Here is a 22,052-nt window from a genome sequence, read left to right as displayed (position 1 = left end):
AAATGGGGCATATTTCTCTGAGTCCTAAGTCTCTCCCAGTGGCTCCTTATAAAACCATGAACTGAAGGAGCAGAGAAACTGGCTAACATCAGCCACTCTGTACAAAGGCTCTGAGGTAGCCTGCCCAGCCTGGAGAAGGCTGCTTGTTGGCAGCTGGACTTTCCCTCTTTCTATGGGGCCTACATTCGCTGAACCTTACCAAGCAGTATTGGACTATCCACGAGAACTGAGTGCTGACAAAACTTAACCCAGTCCCTTCCCCTTGACTTGCTTATATATACCCCCATGATAATCATTTCTTGTTTAGGGCCAAGGAGGATTGCCCAAAAGACCCTTTGAACTAGCTCCTCTCTGCCTTTAATAGCCTCAGAATAACTGACAGAGAATTTTAAAAAGTAATAAAGGAAAAAGAAAAGTCAAAGTGAGAAACCGAATTGGTTGGAAGCCCTACATGAAAAGAAAATTCTCAGTGTCTATGTAATGTGCCTCTTCTTGAGGTCTAGGGACTAAACCCCAAGTACCTCAGATTCTTTTTCATCTCTTTGCCTACGTTTAGTTTCTGTCCCATGAGCTTTTCTTGCTAACAATACTTGCAGCAAAGAACTAAATATACCATTCTCTTCCAAGTCTGACTTTGCTGTCGATAAATCACCCTATTGAGCTCTGAAAGGCATCACTGATTCCTTTAATGAGCTACTGTATCGAATATAACTGCAAGTCTTCCCACTTGATTTGGATTCCTACATAGACTTATTTTCTCTTTTTTTCTTATTGCTCAAATGTTTTGGTCTCCATATTCTTGGGCTCCTGTACGTGTTTCTACTTTGCACTTGAAGTAAACCACCTCTCAGATGCCTTCTTCCTGTTCTAATCCTGTTTCACATTTCACCGTGCTTCATGCTGAACTTCCACATTCTCCCTTCTTGCACTATTGTCAGATGTCAAGGAAATTCCCAGGCATTTCATACCTTTTCTTGCAATAAACCCCTAAGGTATCTCTGAGGACAAAGACATAAGACTGGAGAAGAAATCCTCCATCATAATCACACAGAGATGAGGCCTAGACAGCAAGAGAAGCCTTCCTAAATTACCTGTAGACAAAACTCTGAAGGCTATTTGAAATAGAAGGGAGAATACAAGAAATTTTTTAGAAGTATAAATCAAAGAATAAAAATGCATTACAGAATACAAATATAAACGCTCAATAATTGCCATCCATATGTGTCTATGCATAGAGTCTATACATTGAACTGAGAAAATGGTGTTCTGTCATGTGGAGTACATATAAACACTAACAGTACCTGCTCTGCCTTAAATAAAAATATAGCCCAACTGAGTTCTCAAATGTGAAAACTCCAAGCCATTCACCAAATCAATCCTTTTTTTAACAAGTTAGTTCACACGCTGGGAGTTCACTACTTTTTTGGCATTGCACTGGAACTGAAAGTAGAGCAACACTTGAACAGACCTAGCCGTGTCTTCGTTAAGCCTAAAGCCAAAGGGCACATTTTCCTAAGTCTATCCAATGAAAGAACTTATCTAAGATCCTACAGGATCCAAGTTTACTCAAACCTTATTCATATATCTAGAGAAGTTCATGTACCCCAGCAAATATACTCACTTTGTCATTGTTCCTCAGTACCAGTGGAACCTCATAGACTTCACAGGGAGTATAGTTCTGGAATACAATCTCTGATGGAAAGGGCTGGAATAATGTCTGATCCAAATCAACTCCTGAAAACTGCAGTTGAAAGAATAAATTATTCATATCGTCACATAGTGGCAAAAATTACTGGGAAAGTTAAGAAAATACCAAATAGACCTTTGGATACTAAAACTAATAACATACTGAACACTAAAAAAGGGGTAACCACCATAAACATTCATGGTTATAATTTGTGAGGTTATTGTTATCAACTTCTGTGATACAAAAGAAAGTTAAAAAAAAAAAAAAACAGGCTATTAAGAATTAGATTTCCATGTCCAGTAGTGGTGAATGAGATCATTTGAACGAACAGCCCTATGAGAATAATCCGAAAAGTTATATCAACAAATATTTATTTAGAGGCACTGGACAGCTAACAAGATAGTAAAGATTTACTGGTCATATTCTAGGAGAAAACAAATAAATAATGATTGGAGTAATAGGGAACATCTGGCTATGTTTTTCCTCCTGCATTAGAATGGGCAGCTGATATATGCACAGCACTTCAGAACATGTAGCAGGGCTAGAGAGAAAGAGATAAGAATTCTAAGGCTTGTCAAGATAGAAACCCTGATAGTCTTTCCCTTCATTGAGATGCAACATAAAATAAGGGGGAACTATGGTCTCTCAGTCCTCAAACAGAAGGAAGTGATTCTGGATTGCTGGTGCTGTATCTGTCTAGAAGAAGCAAACATGTCCTTTCTGAAGAAGAGAACATTATCACAGGGAGTAAATCATTTCCATAATTTTCCAATTATGAAAGCTTCCATTTTTAAAAGAAATGTTTTACAGCTTCAAAAAAATGCAACTTATAAAATGACCAAAAATATGAGGAAGTAAGATGTCATTAATGAATACCAGCAGAAATAAGAGACAACAGAAACAAGATATGATTCATGATTATTCGCTACAAGAACATTTTTTTAAATGGCAGAGAATTTGACATGATAAAAAAGAATCAAATGTAAATTATACAACTTAAAGTCATAACAACTGAAAGTAAGACTTCAATGTAAGTGTTTTATGAGGTCAGGGACAACTGAAGCAAGAAAGACTAAAAGGGGAGATAGGTTAGAAGATTATTCAGAACCAAGAAGACTGATTTAAATGATAGAAAATCCAGAAGATAGAGTAAAATATAGACTTAATGTAGCAAAAAAGCATGAAAGAGGTGTAATTGGAATCCCAGAAAGAGAGAATAAGGCAGAGCAATATTGATAAAATAATGATAGCGAATTCACTGTGATTGAGAAAAAAGAGTCAGGATCCTTCTAAACTCAAGCAGCATTAAGAAAAAAGTGCATACCCAGGTACATAATTTTTACACCACTGAAAACAGAGGCCAAAAATGTGCAAAAGAAACTAAAGGAAAAAACATTTTACTTTCAAGGACAAAATCAAACAACAACAACAACAACAAGAATTCCCAATAAAATGTTGACTTTTCAACTTAATTAACTCAAATCAGAAGACGAATATCTTTTAAATTCTAAGGGACTGAGGGTGGAGCTCAGTGGTAGAGCGCTTCTTGGCATACATGAGATCCTGAATTTGATTTCTAGAACTGTAAAGCAAACAAACAAATGAGTAAATAAATCCTGGTGGTGGGGGGGAGAAACCCTACAGACATAATATTATTGTCTACCCTGAAAAATTTCCTTCAAGAATGAAGTTCAAACAGGGACATTTTTAAAGAGATAAAAATTGCAAACTATTGTCAAAAACTTCTAAAGGAACTACCAAAATGTATTCTTTATGTGATAAGATTCAACATACAAAACTCAATTATATTTCTATGTACCAGCAATGAACATTTAGAAAATAAAATTTATAAACAGTACCATTTAAAATAGCATTCCAAACTGCAAAACACATAGGAATAAATCCAATAAAAGATGTGCAAGGAATGACAAAATATTATTGAAATTAAAAAACACCTACAAGAATACAGGACTATAATATATTTATGAATTAAGAGACTCAATTTATTCAAGATGTCCAATACTCCCCAAATTAACCCCAAAACTCAATGCTACCCAATAAAAGAAAGCCCCAGAAGAATTTTTGGGGAGCTTTTTGAAAACCTGATTACAAAATTTATGTAGAAATGAAAAGGATCAAAATAGATGAGATACATTTAAAGAACAATAGAGGAGGACTTAATACATCAGGTAGAAGGACATTATAATTATGTTACTATAAATCATATACTATTTCTTACCACAGTAATTAAGATAATAAGATATTAGGACCAGATTGACTATAAAAGCAAATATAATAGATTTAAAAGCTCATAAGTCAATTACTAAATATATGGTCACTTGATTAATGACAAAAACAACACTAAAAAGTATCAGGAAAGGGAATGTTCTCTTCAATAAGTGGTGTTAACTAGACAACCCCTATGAAAAAATTAACTCCTATTTCACACCATCCCAGGGTACCAAAGCACTGTGTTTACCAAAGCACCCAAAAGGAAAAGGAAAAACAAAATTGTTAAAGAAGATCTAGAAGAATACCCTCATGATCTTGGAGAATACAAAGTTTCCTCTAATGGGGCACAAAAAATAAAAAACATAAACTAAAAGACTGTTACATTAAGTTATATTGAAATATAAAACTTATGTTCATCAAAAGTTACCATCTGGGAAATAAAAGAAAATCAAGAAGTGGGAAATTATTTAGAATACATATATAGGATTAGTCTTTAGAACATATAAAGAACTTCCATGAATCAGTAATAAATGTACAAAAAACATAATTAAGAAATTTATAAAATATGATATCTAAATGGCTAAAAACATATGAAAAGATACTCAACCTCATTATAAAGAAACTGCAAATTAAACCACAGTGTAACAGCACCACAGACCTAATAAAATGATTCAAAGTAAAGAGACTGACAGTACCAAGTTTTACCAAGGAATTAGTGCAACTGGAATTCTCAAACACAGCTAGAGTGCAAATTGGCACACTTTGGAAAATTGGAAATTACCTACAAAAACCAAAACATGCTTCACCTGAGATCTAGAAACTCCACTTCTATATATATGTCCAATGTAAATATGTATATGTGCATTAAAATGTATATACAAGACTGCTCATAACATCATCATTTATAATAGTCAAAAGGTGTAAACAACCAAATGTTTATCAGAAGTAAAATGTATAAACAAGTTGTGTTATTCTCATACATGGAAATATTTTATAACAAAGAATGAACAAATCACTGCTAAACACAATAAATAAATCTCAAAACCATGTATCTGGTGAAGTGAACCAAAAATTAAGGAGAATATATAGCATTATTTTCCTTATATAAAGAAAAAACTAACTCATAAAATAAATAAATCAGCACTCCTTTTGGAAAATAGGGAGAGAAATGCATGAGTAGGCCAGTAATGTTATGTTACTTTTCTTAATCTGGAAAATAGATATACGATCACATTTATTTTATTAAATTGATCAATTACACACAAATGCAATAATTTTTTAAAAAATAAAGTCATCCTCCTCACAAAAAATACATATACACTCAATCCTCTTTCATAAAGAGTTACATGAATCATGGAGAATCCCTGCTGGTCTGGGACAGTACTCAACATTAAATGCCTTTGAACCAGCAAGTCCAGGAAGAATTCCCTTCTTTCAAAAAATAGCAGTATTAATAGTAATAATAATTATAATGATAGTAATAACCATGATAAATAAAGCCAAGATATATTAAAATACTTAAGAAAAATAAGAAGAAAAGACAAACCAATAAGGCTCATTTCTGACTTCTCAAACCAGATCCTAAAATCAAGGAGACTCTACAATGAGATATTCAATGTTCCAAGAGAAAACAATTGCAAGCCAAGATTGCTATATCCATCAAAGCTATCTTGCAAAATTGAAGAAGGAACAAAACTTTCCATGACAATAATAAACTAAAAGAATTCATGACCACTAAGCCAGCATTACAGAATATAGTCATATATATATACTGCACACAGAGGAACCTAAAAACAAACTCCCAAGTACACAAAGAGGAGATCACTAGAAGATCAACAAACAAAATGAAAATTAAGACAGAATTAAGCATAGCAAACAAACCAAGATGACAGGAAACAACAAAATATATATCCATGATAACACTGAATGTAAGTGGTCTCAACTCCCCAACTAAAAGATACAGATTGGCAGAATGGATTAAAAAATAATATCCAACAGGAAAGGCAGCAAAATACAACAGTCACTAATATGGCATTATGTAAAAATTGTGATTGTGTAACTGATGTGATTCTGCAATTTGTATTTGGGGTAAAAATGGGAATTCATAACTCACTTGAATCAAATGTATGAAAGATGATATGTCATGAGCTTTGTAATGTTTTGAATAACCAATAAAAAAATTAATATCCAACTATATGCTGTTTAAAAAAGACCCAGATATCTAACAGGCAAAACACTTATAGGCTAAGAGTAAAAGGATGGAAAAATATTCCACGTAAAAGGAGTCTGAAAATAAGCAGGAGTAGCTATTCTCATGCCCAATCCAACAAGAAAATATAACAATAGTAAATATATATGCTCTAAATGCCAGTGCACCTAATTACATTAAAAAAATACTTCTTGATATCGAATCCCAGACAGACCTCAGTACAATAATACTGGGTAATCTCAACACACTCCAAACAACAACAGTCATTTAAATATAAAAACAATGAAGATTATAACATAAAGATTTATGGTAAAAATCGAATGGACCTAATAGACATCTACATAATATTTCATCCCCAATCAGCTGAATTTTCTTTCTTTTCAGCAGCTCATGGAACCTTTTCCAAAATAGACTATATTGTAGGTCACAAAAAGCAGCCCAATGATCAATAAGTAAATGAAAAAATGTTCAACCTCTCTAGCATTCAGAGAAATGCAAATCAAAACTACATTAATATTTCATCTCACTCCAGTCAAAATAGCAATGACCAAGAAAACAAACTATAATAAATGCTAGTGAGGATGTCGGGGGAATGGGACAATCATATACTGTTGGTGGGACGGCAAATTAGTACAACCACTTTGGAAAGCAATGCTGAGATTCCTCAAAAGAATAGGAACAGGACTGGGGTTGTGGCTCAGTGGCAGAGTGCTTGCCTCACACGTGTGAAGCACTGGGTTCCTCAGCACCACATAAAAATAAATAAATAAAATAAAGATATTGTGTTCATCTATGAATTTAAAAAAAATTGGAAAAAAAAGAATAGGAACAGATCCACCATGTGACCCAGCTATTCCACTCCTCAGTATTTATCCAAAATAACTAAAAACAGCACACTACAGTGTTATAGCCATCATTGTTTAAAGCAGCACAACTCACAATAGGCAAACTATGGAATCAGAGTTGGTGCCCTTCAACAGACAAATGGATAAAGAAAAGTGGTATATATACACAAATGTGAAATAAGCCAGATTCAGAAAATCAAGGGATGAAGTGGGGACTGAATATCATAGATATATATAATGAAGATCAGTGGAGGGGTGGGAGGAAGGACAGGAATGGGGAGGAACTGTGTAATGAATTTATAAAAATCACACTACGTGAATGTATAAATGTACCAAAGTGGATTCCACTGTTATGTATTTGTAAAAAGTGTCAATCAAAAATAAACAAATAGCCGGGTGTGGTGGCACAAGCCCGTAATCCCAGCAGCTCAGGAGGCCAAAGTAGGAGGATCACAAGTTCAAAGCCAGCTTCAGCAAAAAGTGATGCACTAAGCAACCCAGTGAGACCCTGTCTCTAAGTAGAATACAAAATAAGGCCGGGGATGTGGCTCAGTGCTTGAGTGCCCCTGAGTTCAATCCCTGGTACCAATAAATAAATAAATAAACAAACAAACAAACGAACCAAAAACCAGTAGAGGAAGAATGGGGGAGAGGGAGAATGTAGGGTTGGGGGAGCAGTGGCACCAAGGACAGAAATGTAGTCAAACAAATTCCATGCACATATGACGCTGTCAAAATGAACCCAAATATTATGTACAAATATAATGCACTAGGTAAAGGGGGAAAAATGAATATTTGCCAGAAAATTGTTGCAACAAAGCAATGAAAATTTTAACTGCACCATTTCACCATAAATTCAAAGAACATAACAGGGAAAAAAATCAAAGAACACAAAACAAACATTCAAGAATATAGGAAGGATATAAGCAGTTAGAAGAGAAAGTTCGTATTTTCGTTCAATAAATACCGAATTTGCAATACGTGCCAGGTTCCTTTCCAAATTAAACATAAAGTTAGGAACGATGCCAACAAAGCTCCCACCCTCCTGGAGTTGATGTCCTCACTCCAAGGACTTTGCACTTGCTCTTCCTTCTGACTGCAATGCTCTTCCCTCAGATCTCTGCTAGGTGTCAACCCCTGAGGCAGGCCTTCCCTTGGCTACCTGTCTAAAACAGCAACCATCTCTCCTTCACTTAGGGTAATTATCTTCCCATGTCTAAGGAGCAGCAAGAGGCAAGCACAGTTAGTAGAGAAAAAACCAGACATAACAGTGGAAGGAAAAGAGTCCCACGTAGGAGGCAGGGCTATGTGACACAGCACCTGAGAGTCAAGTTTAACTATTTTTCTTATGACAGTAATGGGAAGTTACAAGGTGTTTTTAGACATGTTCTGGTTTAATGTTTAGAAATCGCTCTGACTGTTCATGGAGAATTGACAAAGGAGTGTTGGCTAGAAGCAGGGAGGGTATAAGCAGGGAGGGTGTTTATGTGGTCTAGATGATGGTGGTGGAGGAGTCAGGGAGAAGTGGTTTGATTAAAGATATATTTGCAAAGGCAAAGTTTATACCACTTGCTACTAAACTGTAAGATGGGCAAGGCCATGTTCCCCTCCCCTCAGATGTGGAGGCTGGTTGTAGGGAAGAGATGACACAATTAATAATTAAAGCTAGTGAAGTTCAGAGCAGCAAATTGTATGTGAATCCTAGACAGGGAGTCGATGATGTGCAAAGTCCTTGGGGCAGCAAGAGCAAAGGAACTTCAGGGACTCCTTCCCATGTGGGATATAACTCAAAACTCTCAGGAAGAGCTAGGGAATCCTTCCAAAAGAGGCTGATCTGCAGCACTCCAACTGATAGAGTTCAACCATAATTCATGCATAAATTATGCTTAAAATGAAGCATTAAGCTTAGGAAATTAATTAAAAAGTAGGGAATGAGACCTTCTTTTATAATCATAAACTCCTAAAACCTAGAGCATATGGTTTACCTTAGAATATAAAAACAAGTTAAATTGTTCTTTTTAGACTAAAATGATATAATTGTTTTTGGAAATAAGCCAAAATAGACAATGAATGCCTACTTCAGTAAACAAGGCCAACTTCTTCTTTCTTACTAGACAGCTCATTAGGAAGGGATTGTTTGTTATCCTAAAAGGATAACTTAATTGGGCTTAGCTAATATAGTTCTTGGAATAACTCCTAACCTGGAAGCAATAGTTTCAAACAGTGTCTAGAAGTACCTAAAGAAGACTAGTCAAAAAGTTTTAGATATTTGTTATTTCACTTATTACTTGCGGCCCTCACCACACCAAATCATAGAACTCAGGATAATGGAGGCAGAAAAGGAGCACACAAAGCAAACTCAAGGAAGGACTGGGTAGCCAGAGATGATCATTTTCATTTAGTTACTGTTCCGGAAAGTTCCCATGATCTAGCTTCAGGCTCATCTACCTTTTGATGAGTGGTCTCCCCCATATCTAAGAGTTCAACGATCTGTGGCCGGTACATCACATGGGTATTTGCCAGTCTCTGCTCTGTGGTGAGGGACATCTCCTTCAGGAACTCCGAGGGTGTCAGCTAGGATTCAAAACAACAAGAGCCAAAGAGTCATAAGTGGTTACAGTGGAGAAATGTTTGCATAAGTGCCAGCAATGAATAATTTGTATTTGCAGCTCTCAGGATAATTCTGGAATGCCACTAAGTTGCCTTATAAAATATTTAAAATAACTAAATAATACAAGAGAGTGCCCCATGCACTTTTGAGGTCTTTGCACAATAATTTAAAGTGACATGTGGTTGCCCTTCTCTTATAATTTTGAAGGAATCGCACAGAGGAACCCTCGAGAAAAAAAAAGTCAAGAAATTGTACAGGAACCTGTCCAAAGAGCTTAACATTTTATGCTCAGAAAAAAGCATCTGAGCATAAAATCACTTACAGGCTTCAGAGATAAAGAGTTTAAAATACTTCTATTTCTCAACTGAAGATACATGTAAACAAAGCTTTTTTGGGGTGTTTAACTATCATATTATATCATAATAAAGGGAAACTTTATAAAACGAAAAGAATTTTGAAGTGTGGTTCCACTACTTAGAAACGAGTTTAAACTTTTTAGAAATCACAAGAGCACATTTGGACTGATTAGAAAGAGCTCTGAGCTGATCATCAGATCCAACACCAGGCACATTCACACACCCCAAAAACAATACTAATATTGTGAGAATGAAGAGTAACCTGCCATTTAATAAAACTAACTTATCAAAGGATTAGTTATTCAGAACCAACCAATATTACTCAGTTGTTTTGTTCTAGAATGTTCACATGGTTCCAGGGCCCACTTGATATGCAAGGAGATTTACAATCCCTGGCAGCAACCTAATGCCAAAGTATATGCCAAGGGTTTTGAAAACACTCAGGAGAATATAATTTAGCTGATTAATTTTTCCCTGGGTTAAAGTCAGTGCTCTTCAGGAGTGCTTGTGTTCCTATAAATTTAAATTCTCTGATTGAATCCATTTAAATGAAGGCATATTTCTAATGTAGGTTTTGACTTGGTTTTAAAATTCTTTTTGATTGGAACACAGATTAGAGTAATACAGTGTTGAGGTCTCAGCTACATTGTGATTCAAATTAAAATAATGAAGTCTTAAAAGCAAAGTCAGAATTTTCTATAAATATGCACCAACTGCCACCACCAAGGACAATGGTTGACTTTGCATGTCTAATTGGAATACAACTTGAAATTAACTTTTTTTTGCTTTGTTTTATTTTATTTTATTTTAGGTGTAGATGGATACAACACAATGCCTTTATTTTTATGTGGTGCTGAGGATCAAACCCAGGTCCCACCCATGCTAGGCGAGAGCTCTACTGCTGAGCCACAATCCCAGCCCCATTAAATTAACTAAAATACAGTGAATGCTATTCCTAGCACTCTAAGTCTTTATTAATACTTCCTATACCATGTAGTTCATAATTAGTTCTCAACATATCATTACAGATAATTAAAGATATAATTATTTTTTATTTTAAAAGAAAAATCATGCATTTTTCCTAGATACCATCTACTAGTCATTTTTTAATGTGCAGTGTTCTACAAATATATAAACCAAATAACTCTTGCCAATGTAGAAATAATAAATTATTAGTTTAAATCCTGTGAAATCCTTATATTTGACTGTTTCTGAACTAAACAAAAGACAATTTAATCCAGTTATACCTGACATTAAGAAAACCTTAAGTTTGTATATACGAGCTATGGTTCCAATACAAATTCATGTGTTGGAACCTTAATTTGTTGTGTTAGAGCCCTCATGAATAAAATAACCCTTTTCTCAGAGTCTAGCCCCCTCTTCTTGCTTCTGCACATGCCTGCCTGTTTTCTAATTTCTTTTTTTTTTATCTTATTATTTTTTTTTTTGGTGGGGTTCTTTTATTTTTTTTTTTGTCTTTTTTGGAACTGGGGGTCGAACCCAGAGCTTTGCCAATGCAAGGCAGACGCTTTGCCATTGAGCTACATCCCAGCCCTGTTTTTCCAATTTCTTGACATGCTAGGGTGTAGCACAGGCCCTTACCAGATACAGCCACTTAATCTTGGACTTCCTAGGCTCCAGAACCATGAGCTGAAATAAACGCCTTTTCTAATATTCTGTTAGAGCAACAGAAAATGGACTAAGACACAGAGTCTTAACCCCAACTGATTAATTTAAGCAATTCAAGCCTGTACTTTCAAGTGTGCAGGCAATTTCAAAACTTCTTGAATTTTAACAGGTAATTAGGCTCGCAGCAAGCTACTATTCTAACTAAATTCATACTAGTCAGTCAGTAACTCTGTTTGATATTCTAGGGATGTCATGACCTGAAGAGGCAAGTGATTCTGCAACCTGTACACTTGGAAAAATGAGAAATTATACCCTATTTGATTCAAATGTATGATATGTCAAGATCACTGTAGTGTCATGAGCAACTAATAAAAAAATACTTAACAATAAAAATAGTATTTTATATACAATTTCTCTGATACATTACCATGCGGTTTACTTCCTCTTCTGTGACCACCCTGGGACTCAGGGGTGGCAAAACCTTGCTTTGGAACCCTTTTAACATTTTGACTAAGCCCATCTGAACAGCCCCCATCGATTCCTCAAGTCTTCTACTTGTCATTTTCAGATCTTTTCTTTGATCACCTAAGAGCAAAAAACAGAAATTTTATTAAAAAAATACAGTTAATTCCTGAATGTAGGTCATAATTTTTTTAAGCATTTTCAAATACAGGAAGGTTTTAGAAAATACTGATCTTCAAAAAATACATCCAATGCTTGAACCAAATATTTTAACTAAAGGTTTTTACTCCACTTGGCTGGTCTAGATTTATTCTTGTCCCAAAGTCTAGAATCCATTTTAGGCTGACTTAGGGATTCTAAACTAAGCTCAGGCAGACACGGAAATACAAGCTGCTCCTATATGTTGCCACTTTTATCTTCCCAGTGAGATAAACAGATATTGCCCAATAAATATACTAAATCATTTCCTATTTATCTGCTTATTTTAAAGTTATTTTTCATGACAATAAGCCCTCAAACAGGCAAACACAAGTCTATATGCCTTGGTAGCTTTGCAGAGATTCAAAAACATCAGCATGAGATAAACATGGAAGAGTAAATTTCAAAGTTAAAGTTTATAGTCACAAATAAGCTATTAAGCACTCACTCAGTCTCTTCAAATTAAAGAGATATGACATCTCCTTTTTGTATAACCTTCCTCACACTTTTGACAAGACATTTGCAACTTTAGGAACACATCTCAGATTGGGTCAGGTTTCTGTTTTTATTAACAGCAGGCTAAACAAACAAACAAAAACCCTAAAAATTCTTAGTAAAATATCAAATTTAAAAGAAACAACCAACCTTAAAACCACTAAAAAGCTCATAATACCATAAGGCATTCCCAGACCAAAACACAGAGGAAAGAGATACATAAAGGAAAATACATATGAATAAAAATATAATAAGTTATGTTGAAATAAAGCAGTAAAACTCCCAAGAAAATGAATATAAAACTTTCAAAAGGGAAAATGGTTAATTTCAGTAGAAAGCCTCTTAAGTGGCAGCCAATGCCAACACAGATATCCACTGTATAATATTTTGGTCAATGATGCACCACATTTACAAAGGTGGTCTTATAAGACTAAAACCTAGTGATATGGCAGCCATCTTAATTCGTGTATGTATGACACTTACACAATGACACAATTGTCAGACAATGCATTTCTCAAAATGTATTCCTGTTGTGAAGCAAAACATGACTCTAAAAGGCAGTCAAAGAAGGTCCAATGCGCTATAACAGGAGCTTATGAAGAAGAAAGGTAATGGAATAGAATTGATATTTAAAGTATAATCCAAGAAAAATTTTCCAGAAATAGAACAAAACACAAAAGGGCCCAGAAACTTCCCAGGAAAACTGACTCAGGCTGATCAAATATGAGTCATATCTTAGTAGAATTTACAGACTTTAAAGTTTTAAAATTCTCATAGTCTTCAGGCAAAAAGGTAAAATTATTTACAAAGGCAAAAAGAATTAGGTGGATTTTTAAAAAGCAACCTATTAAGTGGGACAATAATACAGCAGCACATTCCAAAAACTTTAAAAATGTAAGCCAAGGATTTTATGCATAGTAAGCTCTTCTTCAATTATCAGGGCTATAGAAAAAGGGTTGGATATGCATAAAGTGTAGGGATTTTATGAATATGTTCCCTTCCTGAGGAATCTATTAGAAGGTGGATGTCATCCAATCAAAAGATGCCTGTGGAATTTCATCCAAAGAACTGACAATGAACATTTCTTGAGTTTAATTGTATAGCTAAGAATAAAACGAAGTTGAGGACATGAAGATAATAGTATTTAAGCATCATATTTTCTGAGAAAGTAGAATGAATGCCATTTTAAAATGAAAGGAAAGCAGAGAAATAAAACAAAAAGTAGAATAAGACCTTGGGAGTCAAAGGATTTAGGGGATTATTATAGGAAGCCTCTAAAGAGGCAGCCGATAATTCCTGTTTCCTGGCGTTCATGTATTTGTGTAAACTACTCCCTTTGAGTATGGGCTGCACTTAAATATTCACTTCTATCAAATATAACACAGTGTTAAGTGTTAAGATGTTATTCTGAGATTAGGTTCTAAAGACACTATTTGAAAACTATAGTTTTCCATCTTGGGCATCCTCTTGCTCTCTCTTGGATCTCCAGCTGCCACATTGTGAAGGTCCACAGGAAACCTCTAGCATGTCATGAGGAACCAAGGCCTGCCAGCAGCAATGTGAGCAAGTCTGCAAGTGAATCTTCTGAGGCCTGCCAACAGCCACATAAATGGGTTTAATGCAGATTTTCCAGCCCCAGCTGAGCCTTGAAATGACTTAAACCCTGGCTAACAGTTGACTGGAGCTTCATTAGAGACTCTCTAGGTAGGAAGCACCCAGCTACATCACACCCAAATTCCTGATCCACAGAAATGGTGAGAAAATAATTGTTTTAGACTATTGTTTTAGGTACTTGGTTACACAGCAAGAGATAACTAATATGGGCATTGTAAAGGGCTTATACACAAAGAAAACTACTGAAACAGAGAGAGAAACCTTTCTAAATGCCAAAATAAATCTTGAAAAATCAAAGAAGACACACTAAGTAGAGAAAAACAAACAACAGGTTAAATGTAATACAAAAATTATAAAATACCATGATGGAGTTGAGATCAACTATATCAAGCATGTCAACAGCAGAAGTAAATGAGCTTGTCTGCTGGAAAATATTTCAAATTGAGTCATAAAGAAAAATACAGCTTTATCATATACACAATAGAAACACAAAAATTACAGTGATCAGAAGTGAAGTGTCTGATTCCATTTTTTTTTCTTTCTAGAAAAAGCTACTCTTTTATTTTTTTAATTTTAAATCTTTGATTTTTCTTTTTTATTTGTTCTTTTTAGTTATACATTAAGTAGAATGTATTTTGATATATCACACATACATGGAGTATAACTTCCCATTTTTGTAGTCGTACATGATGTGGAGTTACACTGGTTATGTATTCATATAGGAACACAGGAAGGTTATGTCCAATACATTATACTGTTTTTCCCATTCCCATCCCCCCTACCTTCTCCCCACTTGGCTCCGTCCAATCCGGTAACCACCCCACCCACCCCCACCTATTGTGAGTCAACATCCATATATCAGAGAGAAAATTCTGCCTTTGGTTTTGGGGATTGGCTTATTTCACTTAGCATGATAGTCTCCAGTTGCATCCATTTACCACCAAATGCCATAATTTCATTCTTCTTTATGGCTGAGTGTATATATACCAAATTTTCTTTATCCATTCATCTGTTGAAGGGCACCTAGGTTGGTTCCATAGCTTAGCTATTGTGATTTGAGCTGCCATAAACATTGATGTGGCCACATCACTATAGTATGCTGATTTTAAATCTTTGGGGAATAGGCTGAGGAGTGGGATAACTGGGTCAAATGAAATCACATTTCAAGTTTTCTGAGAAATCTCCATAATGCTTTCCAGAGTGTTTGCACCAATTTGCAGTCCCATCAACAATGTATAAGTGTACCATTTCCTCCACATCCTCGCCAACATTTATTGTTACTAGTATTCTTGATAATTGCCATTCTGACTGGATTGAGATGAAATCTTGGTGTAGATTTAATTTGCATTTCTCTAATGGCTAGTGATATTGAACATTTTTTCACATATTTGTTGACCAATCTTATTTCTTCTGTGAAGTGTCTGTTCAGTTCCTTTTCCTGTTTGTTGATTGGGTTATTTTTTTTTGGGGGGGGGGGTATTAAGTTTTTTGAGTTCTTTATATATCCTGGAGATTAATGCTTTATCCAAGGTACAGGTGGCAAAGCAACTAATTCACTCTTACGCCATAAGGTCGGAATTGAGGATTCTTTCACAGTTGTATGGCATTGTAAATGGAGGGTTTTGTATGAGAGCATCTTAGCTGTTCCTGTTCATTTTGATTTGGATCAATGTTTATAGCAGCACAATTCTCAATAGCTAAACTGTGGAACCAACCTAGATGTCCTTCGGTAGATGAATGGATAAAAAAAAAGTGATATATATTAATTACACAATGTAATGTTACTCAGCAATAAAAGAAAATAAAATCATGGCATTTGTAGGTAAGTAGATGGCGTTGGAGAAGATAATGCTAAGTGTCTGATTCCATTTTTGATGTTTGAGTGCTTAGAGCTTCAAGTCCCACTACCCTCCCCTTCTGCTCTACTCTGGGCAAGCTGATAAGGTGGCCTGGGTGCTTCCTCCTTTGGCCTCTGTGGGAAGTTCAAACAACACAAGGCTCAGACTACACAGGACCCTCATTATAGCTTCTTTTAATGCCATAAAGGCCAAAGCAGCATCTTCTCCTGCTGTCTGGAACTAGTTTAGAGCCTGCCTAAGGCTGCCCTGCTCTCCTAGAAGGCACCATGGGGTGAGTAATGACCTGTCCCTGTCTTCCAGGTACACAAGTGGCATCATCAGTCTTCACATCTGGAAGCCAAATTTTGGTTAGGGGGCTAGTTCTATCTTTGAGTGGTGACAACAACAGAAATAATCAAAAAGCAGAAATTCAGATCCTGATTTAAAAACAGACTTTTTTTAAAAAAAAAAAGGATTAAATGAGACAAGGAATATTTTATAGTGCTAAAAGTAATAATTCAAAATAAAGAAGTAATGGATAGTAATAATTATTCATCAAATAGCATAAAACTTATTAATATGCAGCAGAAATCACAGGAGATATGTGGAGATATAGATGCACAAATGAATGGAGGCTTTAATATGCTACTCAGTAAGAATTACATCAGGTGGACAAAAGACTAAAGCAATATAATGCATTAAATAGGGTTAGGGAATATATTCAAATACTTATCATGTAAAATATACCTCCTCAAGAGCAAATGGAACAGTCACAAAATTTGGACGTATGTTAGGAAATTAAGAAAGTACTATAGGTTCTGTGATCTAGAAATATCACGAACAATTCTTATCATCACACACAATACACTAAAAGTAGAAGCTAAAAACAAAACAAAAACTGGAAAGCCCTATTCACTTGAAAAACTTCAACCTTGTATTAATGAAAAACGTGAGTTTAAAAAATCCATGAAAGGACCAGGTGTGGTGGTGTAAACTGTGACCCCAGCTACTAAAGAAGCTGAGGCAGAAGGATTGTAAATTTTGAGGCCAGCCTGGACAATTTAGCAAGACCCAGACTTAAAATAAAAAATAAAAGAGTTGGGGATGTAGCTCAGTGGCAGAGGGTTTGCCTACCTTTTGTAAGGCCTTGGATTTGATTCCCAGTACCGGGGTGGGGGTGGGGGGAAATCCATGAAAAGAAGAAAAAGGATCATTTCTACTTATGTGATTATAGTTACAAAGAGCTAAAAGTATAACCACGTGGTATAAACATCTAGTAAAGTTACATATAAAAGTACATTGGACTCAGAATCCCTATCTTAGGATAGCTATCCAAGTGATATCCTGCCTAAAATATGAGATGATCCAGAAACCAATACAACTGGTTATCTACTGGGGGAGTAAAGGAATGAGGGAGAGGAAATAGAAGTGAAAGAAAGATTTCTCTGAATGTACCTCACTATAGTGTTGACTTCTGAACCATGTAAATGTTTTATATATTAAGACCCAAAAAGAACCAAGAGGGGGAAAAATCGATTCTTGAAAATTGAAAACGAACTGAAACAAATGAACCTTGCTATATCAAGTTGGTATTATAACCGCAGAGAGAAAACAATTATCCCAACTGACCTTAGAACAGTATTGTAATTGCATATCCTCCGTGGGATACAGGGAACAGCAGAGAAATCTGGTCATTTACCCAATAGTCTTTTGCTGTTGGTTATAATATTAGTAATAATATTTTAAATAAATAGTCATAGCAATAGTTAGGAACTAAGCATTTCAGCATTTAAAAATATATATAAAATTGAGGAGTTTCTTAAAATAAGCAGCCCTATTATCTTTTTTATTTTCTTTTTTCTCTTTGCTGCTGAGGATCAATTCAAGAGTCTTATACATGCTAAACGTGCGCTGTATCACTGAGCTATACCCCCAGCTCTGGAATTCCCATAATCTTAAATTTAAATTGAGTATAGGAGTGCAAGTTCATGACAGTTTTCTTTTAAAATAACCTTCCTACTGGGAAAAAAAAATAATGCCTAGAAGCAATGGGAGCCTAGTAGAGTAGCAATGACAGTCCAGAGACCACTGTGGACTCCAAATACCATTTAGCACTAGAAGAAATCAAGTTACTTGGAGAAATGGGTAATTCAAGGTCAAGGGCACAAAATATGTAAAATGAACTGAAAACAGTCTATCATCATAAAATAAGGAAGTTATCAAAGGCTATTGGGACTGGTCAAGGACCCAAAAGCAACTTGAAAGTATTCCCATTCACCAGAATGAGACAATCTGATCATTTAAAAAAAAAAAAAAGTCTAAAATGAATTAGGTTTTTTTTTTTTAATCTTAGCTCAATTGATACTACAAAATAACATTATCTTTGGAAATCTAAGACATCAAACTAAATATCTTGGAAATAACAGAGAGAAACCATTTATTCTGCACTTTTTTTGTATAAATTGCATTATAAGTTAACCATATAGTTGATGAAGAAAAATTTTTCTTCATAAAAGAATTCCAGTTAATAAATTCATGGAAAAAATGACAGAAAAATAAGCACCATTTTGCAGTCTTTAATGAAACAGAGGATTATCATTGCTAAAACAATTAGGGAAGATGTTGCTGAAGAACTTTATAATGGCTCAATCAGGCTGACAACACCTGAGCCCTCTAAATCAATCTTAACATTACAAGAGTAAAAAACAAACATAATGTGCTTCCTCACACAATGCAGTACACACCACCACCTGTGAAGTACTATTAGCAAAAATCTAGACCTAAGCTTCTGGACTTACCAGCCAGGCTGCAGGAGACAGACAGAAGGGCAAAACGTGTACATTCTACAAGAACACAATTCAGCCAAATCCAGAATATGGGAAATGTTGCAGGAAAATGATCTGGTTTATTCAACTAACAACAGTGTGAGAGAGAGAGAACAATAATGAATTGATGGTCTTTAACCCAACAATTCAAGGGTGGATCTTGTTCAGATTATGATTCAAAAAATGAATAATAAATAATAAAAGTAATTATTGTTCATTGAATTAAATATTTTTTTTATTTTTTTAACTCATTAAGTTAAACTATCATCAAACTATATCCATTCCATCCCTGATAAGAAGTGTTGAATCTTAGTTTCTTTTTCAATTGTGCGTGAGGCAAAATCTTTTGAATTTTCAGACTTTTACAGTCATTTCTTTCTTCCTTCCATCACGTCTCAATGACTGGCCTGCCTATTAATAAGATAATACCTATGGGAGATCTCAAGTTTAACAGTAATTTAATGGAGAGGAGCTAAACCTATAGCTCATCTGCTTTAATCATGGGAAATGTGATTCATTCCCTCCATGGCCTCGCTGATGCTGACATAATTCCAACTGTTGCTCCAAAATTTCCTGTCTAGTGAGGCCTTGGGCCCACGGGCACCTTGAAGCTGGGTGAATTATGAAGACCCCCCCATCAGGCCCATGCTCCAGCACCTTCTATCCTGACGCAGGCTGCCTGTAATTATGTGGCTGCACATGGATTGACTTCCAAGTTCAAACGTGCCTTATATCTCCCTGCTCTAGTGGGAAGTTGATAAAATCTGTTCTCTCTCTCTAGGGAAAAAAAAAAAAAAAATATATATATATATATATATATATATATATATATATATATATATATATATATATATATCCCTTCCAAAAGATTAGTAGTGCTGTTATTATTCTGCTAAATATGTCATAAACTTAAAATACTTCAAAAACTATTGTTCACTTTGTAGAGTAGGAAAATGGGATGGTAAGTATGATTTTTTTAAAGGAAGTTCTTATCTGTTAGATATTTAGGGGAGTATTTATTTACAGGTAATGAAAAACCATGTCTGAGATTTACTTTAAAATACTTCAGGAAAATGTGTGTGTGTGTGTGTGTGTGTGTGTGTGTGTGTAAGAGACAGAATAATAAGAATGGGAGAATGCTGGGAACTGTCAAAGCTGTATTATAATATTTCTGAGTTTTGTATGTTTTAAAATTTTCATAACTAAAAATTAAACACTAAATCTATTTATTATTCTGGAAAGGTATTTTCACTACTGATAAAAATAGAGTAGAAATACTTCCCCAGATTCCTTCCACTAAATATAGCTAACAATTCTGAACATTATACATATAATAACCAAAGGAAGATTGAAAGGTCAGGTAAGATGGCAGAGCAGCTAGGGACCTCACTCAGGGAACCAGAGTAGTGACTTCCCTCAGCTTTCTTTTGCCTCATAGGCCTTAGGCTAGGTTCTGGGAAAACCAGCAATTAAAGGCTGACATGCATGACCAAAAGGAGTCCCAAGAAAGGCATGCTCTCTCTAGCAAAAACAAGCAAAGAATAGTAAAGGAGCAGTTCAGAAAAATCTTTAGACAAAACTACTCTATTCCAGCCACACACCAGAGAAAAATTGCAGCCCCACCACCAGCCCCACCAGCAGAGACAAAATGAAGACCTAGACTTTCACCCTCCCCAGGTTGTAATGAAGTACTCCAACCAGTTGAACGGCTCTCAGGGACAAACAAACAAACAATTGAAACATGAAAAGACCAATCTCAAAAGGTCACATATTGTGATTCCATTTATTAAAAGTGTGGAGATGAAGGACAAATCAGTGGTTGCCAGGAGCTACAGATGACAATGGGCGAGGAGAGGAGACCATTATTATAGAGGGGTAGCAACAAGTAGATATATGGTGATGGAATAGAAGCATAAAAAAGAAATATAATAGTAGACAAAATCTTCAGGCTTATTCCTCTTATTCACTTCAGAGTTGAAGTGAATAAGAGAAATTTTAGTAATACTAAGTTTTTCACTTCTTATAAGCCGTGAGTTCATATCCAGTAATATCATTGAAGCTTATAAAGGAATTTCCTATATCTTGATTGTGGTGGTAGTTATGCAAATCTATATTTGTGATAAAATGACATAGAACCATATACACACATTGTACCAATGACAGTTTTCTGGTTTTGATACTGTACTACAGTTATACAAAATGTAACCACTGGAAGAATTGGGAGCTCAAAGGTATGAGGGACCTCTCAGTACTTTTCTTTGCTGCTTCCTGTGCAGCAATAATTGTTTCAAAGTAATTTTTCAGTTTTTCGAGAAAGATTAGCAAAATCATTATTTTTTTAATTTATTCTAATTTTTTATGCATGACAGCAGAATGCATTTATTCACAATACACACATAGAGCACAATTTTTCATATCTCTGGTTGTTCACAAAGTAGAGTCACACCATTCATGTCCTCATACATGTACTTGGGGTAACGATGTCCATCTCATTCCACCATCTTTCCTACTCCCCTGCCCCCTCCTTTCCCTACCCTCCCCTTTGCCCTATCTTAAGTTCCTCCATTCCTCCCATACTACCCCCCTAATCCCATTATGAATCAGCCTCCTTATATTAGAGAAAACATTAAGCATTTGTTTTTTTGGGACTGGCTAATTTCATTTAGCATAATATTCTCCAATTCTATCCATTTACCTGCAAATGCCATGATTTTATTCTCTTTTAATGCTGAATAGTATTCCATTGTGTATATATACCACAGTTTCTTTATCCATTCAACTACTGAAGGGCATCTAGGTTGGTTCCACAGTTTACCTATTGTGAATTGTGCTGCTATAAACATTGATGTGACTGTGGCCCTGAGAGTGTGCTGTTTTGAAGTCCTTTGAGTATAAACTGAGGAGTGGGATAGCTGGGTCAAATGGTGGTTCCATTCCCAGTTTTCCAAGGAATTTCCATACTGCTTTACAGATTGGTTGCACCAATTTACAGCCCCACCAGCAAAGTTCGAGTATCTTTTTCCCCACATCCTTGCCAACACTTATTGTTGT

General features: G+C 35.3%; 1 protein-coding gene across 7 annotated transcripts in view; it reads right to left on the bottom strand.

Annotated features, from left to right (window-relative positions):
• The window catches only part of Hydin (HYDIN axonemal central pair apparatus protein), a 398,809-nt gene that overhangs the window by 316,429 nt on the left and 60,328 nt on the right, over positions 1–22,052 (bottom strand). For all 7 annotated transcript variants that reach the window (XR_009225878.1, XR_009225879.1, XM_058575799.1 and 4 more), the window contains 3 exons: positions 11,997–12,154; positions 9,422–9,547; positions 1,622–1,741 (listed from right to left, as the gene is read on the bottom strand). Coding sequence is in view for 5 of the 7 variants with exons in the window: in XM_058575799.1 (XP_058431782.1) it covers positions 1,622–1,741; positions 9,422–9,547; positions 11,997–12,131 (381 nt within the window). In the remaining 2 variants the exon portion in view is untranslated. The remainder of the gene's footprint in view (positions 1–1,621; positions 1,742–9,421; positions 9,548–11,996; positions 12,155–22,052) is intronic.

This window comes from Marmota monax, unplaced genomic scaffold (genome assembly GCF_021218885.2).
Source record: "Marmota monax isolate L192 unplaced genomic scaffold, Marmota_monax_Labrador192_F-V1.1 WCK01_AAM20220418_F8-fsc00024, whole genome shotgun sequence".
In the NCBI taxonomy this organism is placed as follows: domain Eukaryota; kingdom Metazoa; phylum Chordata; class Mammalia; order Rodentia; family Sciuridae; genus Marmota; species Marmota monax.
Note: the sequence above shows the minus strand (reverse complement) of the source record. Positions and strands in the feature narration are given on the sequence as shown.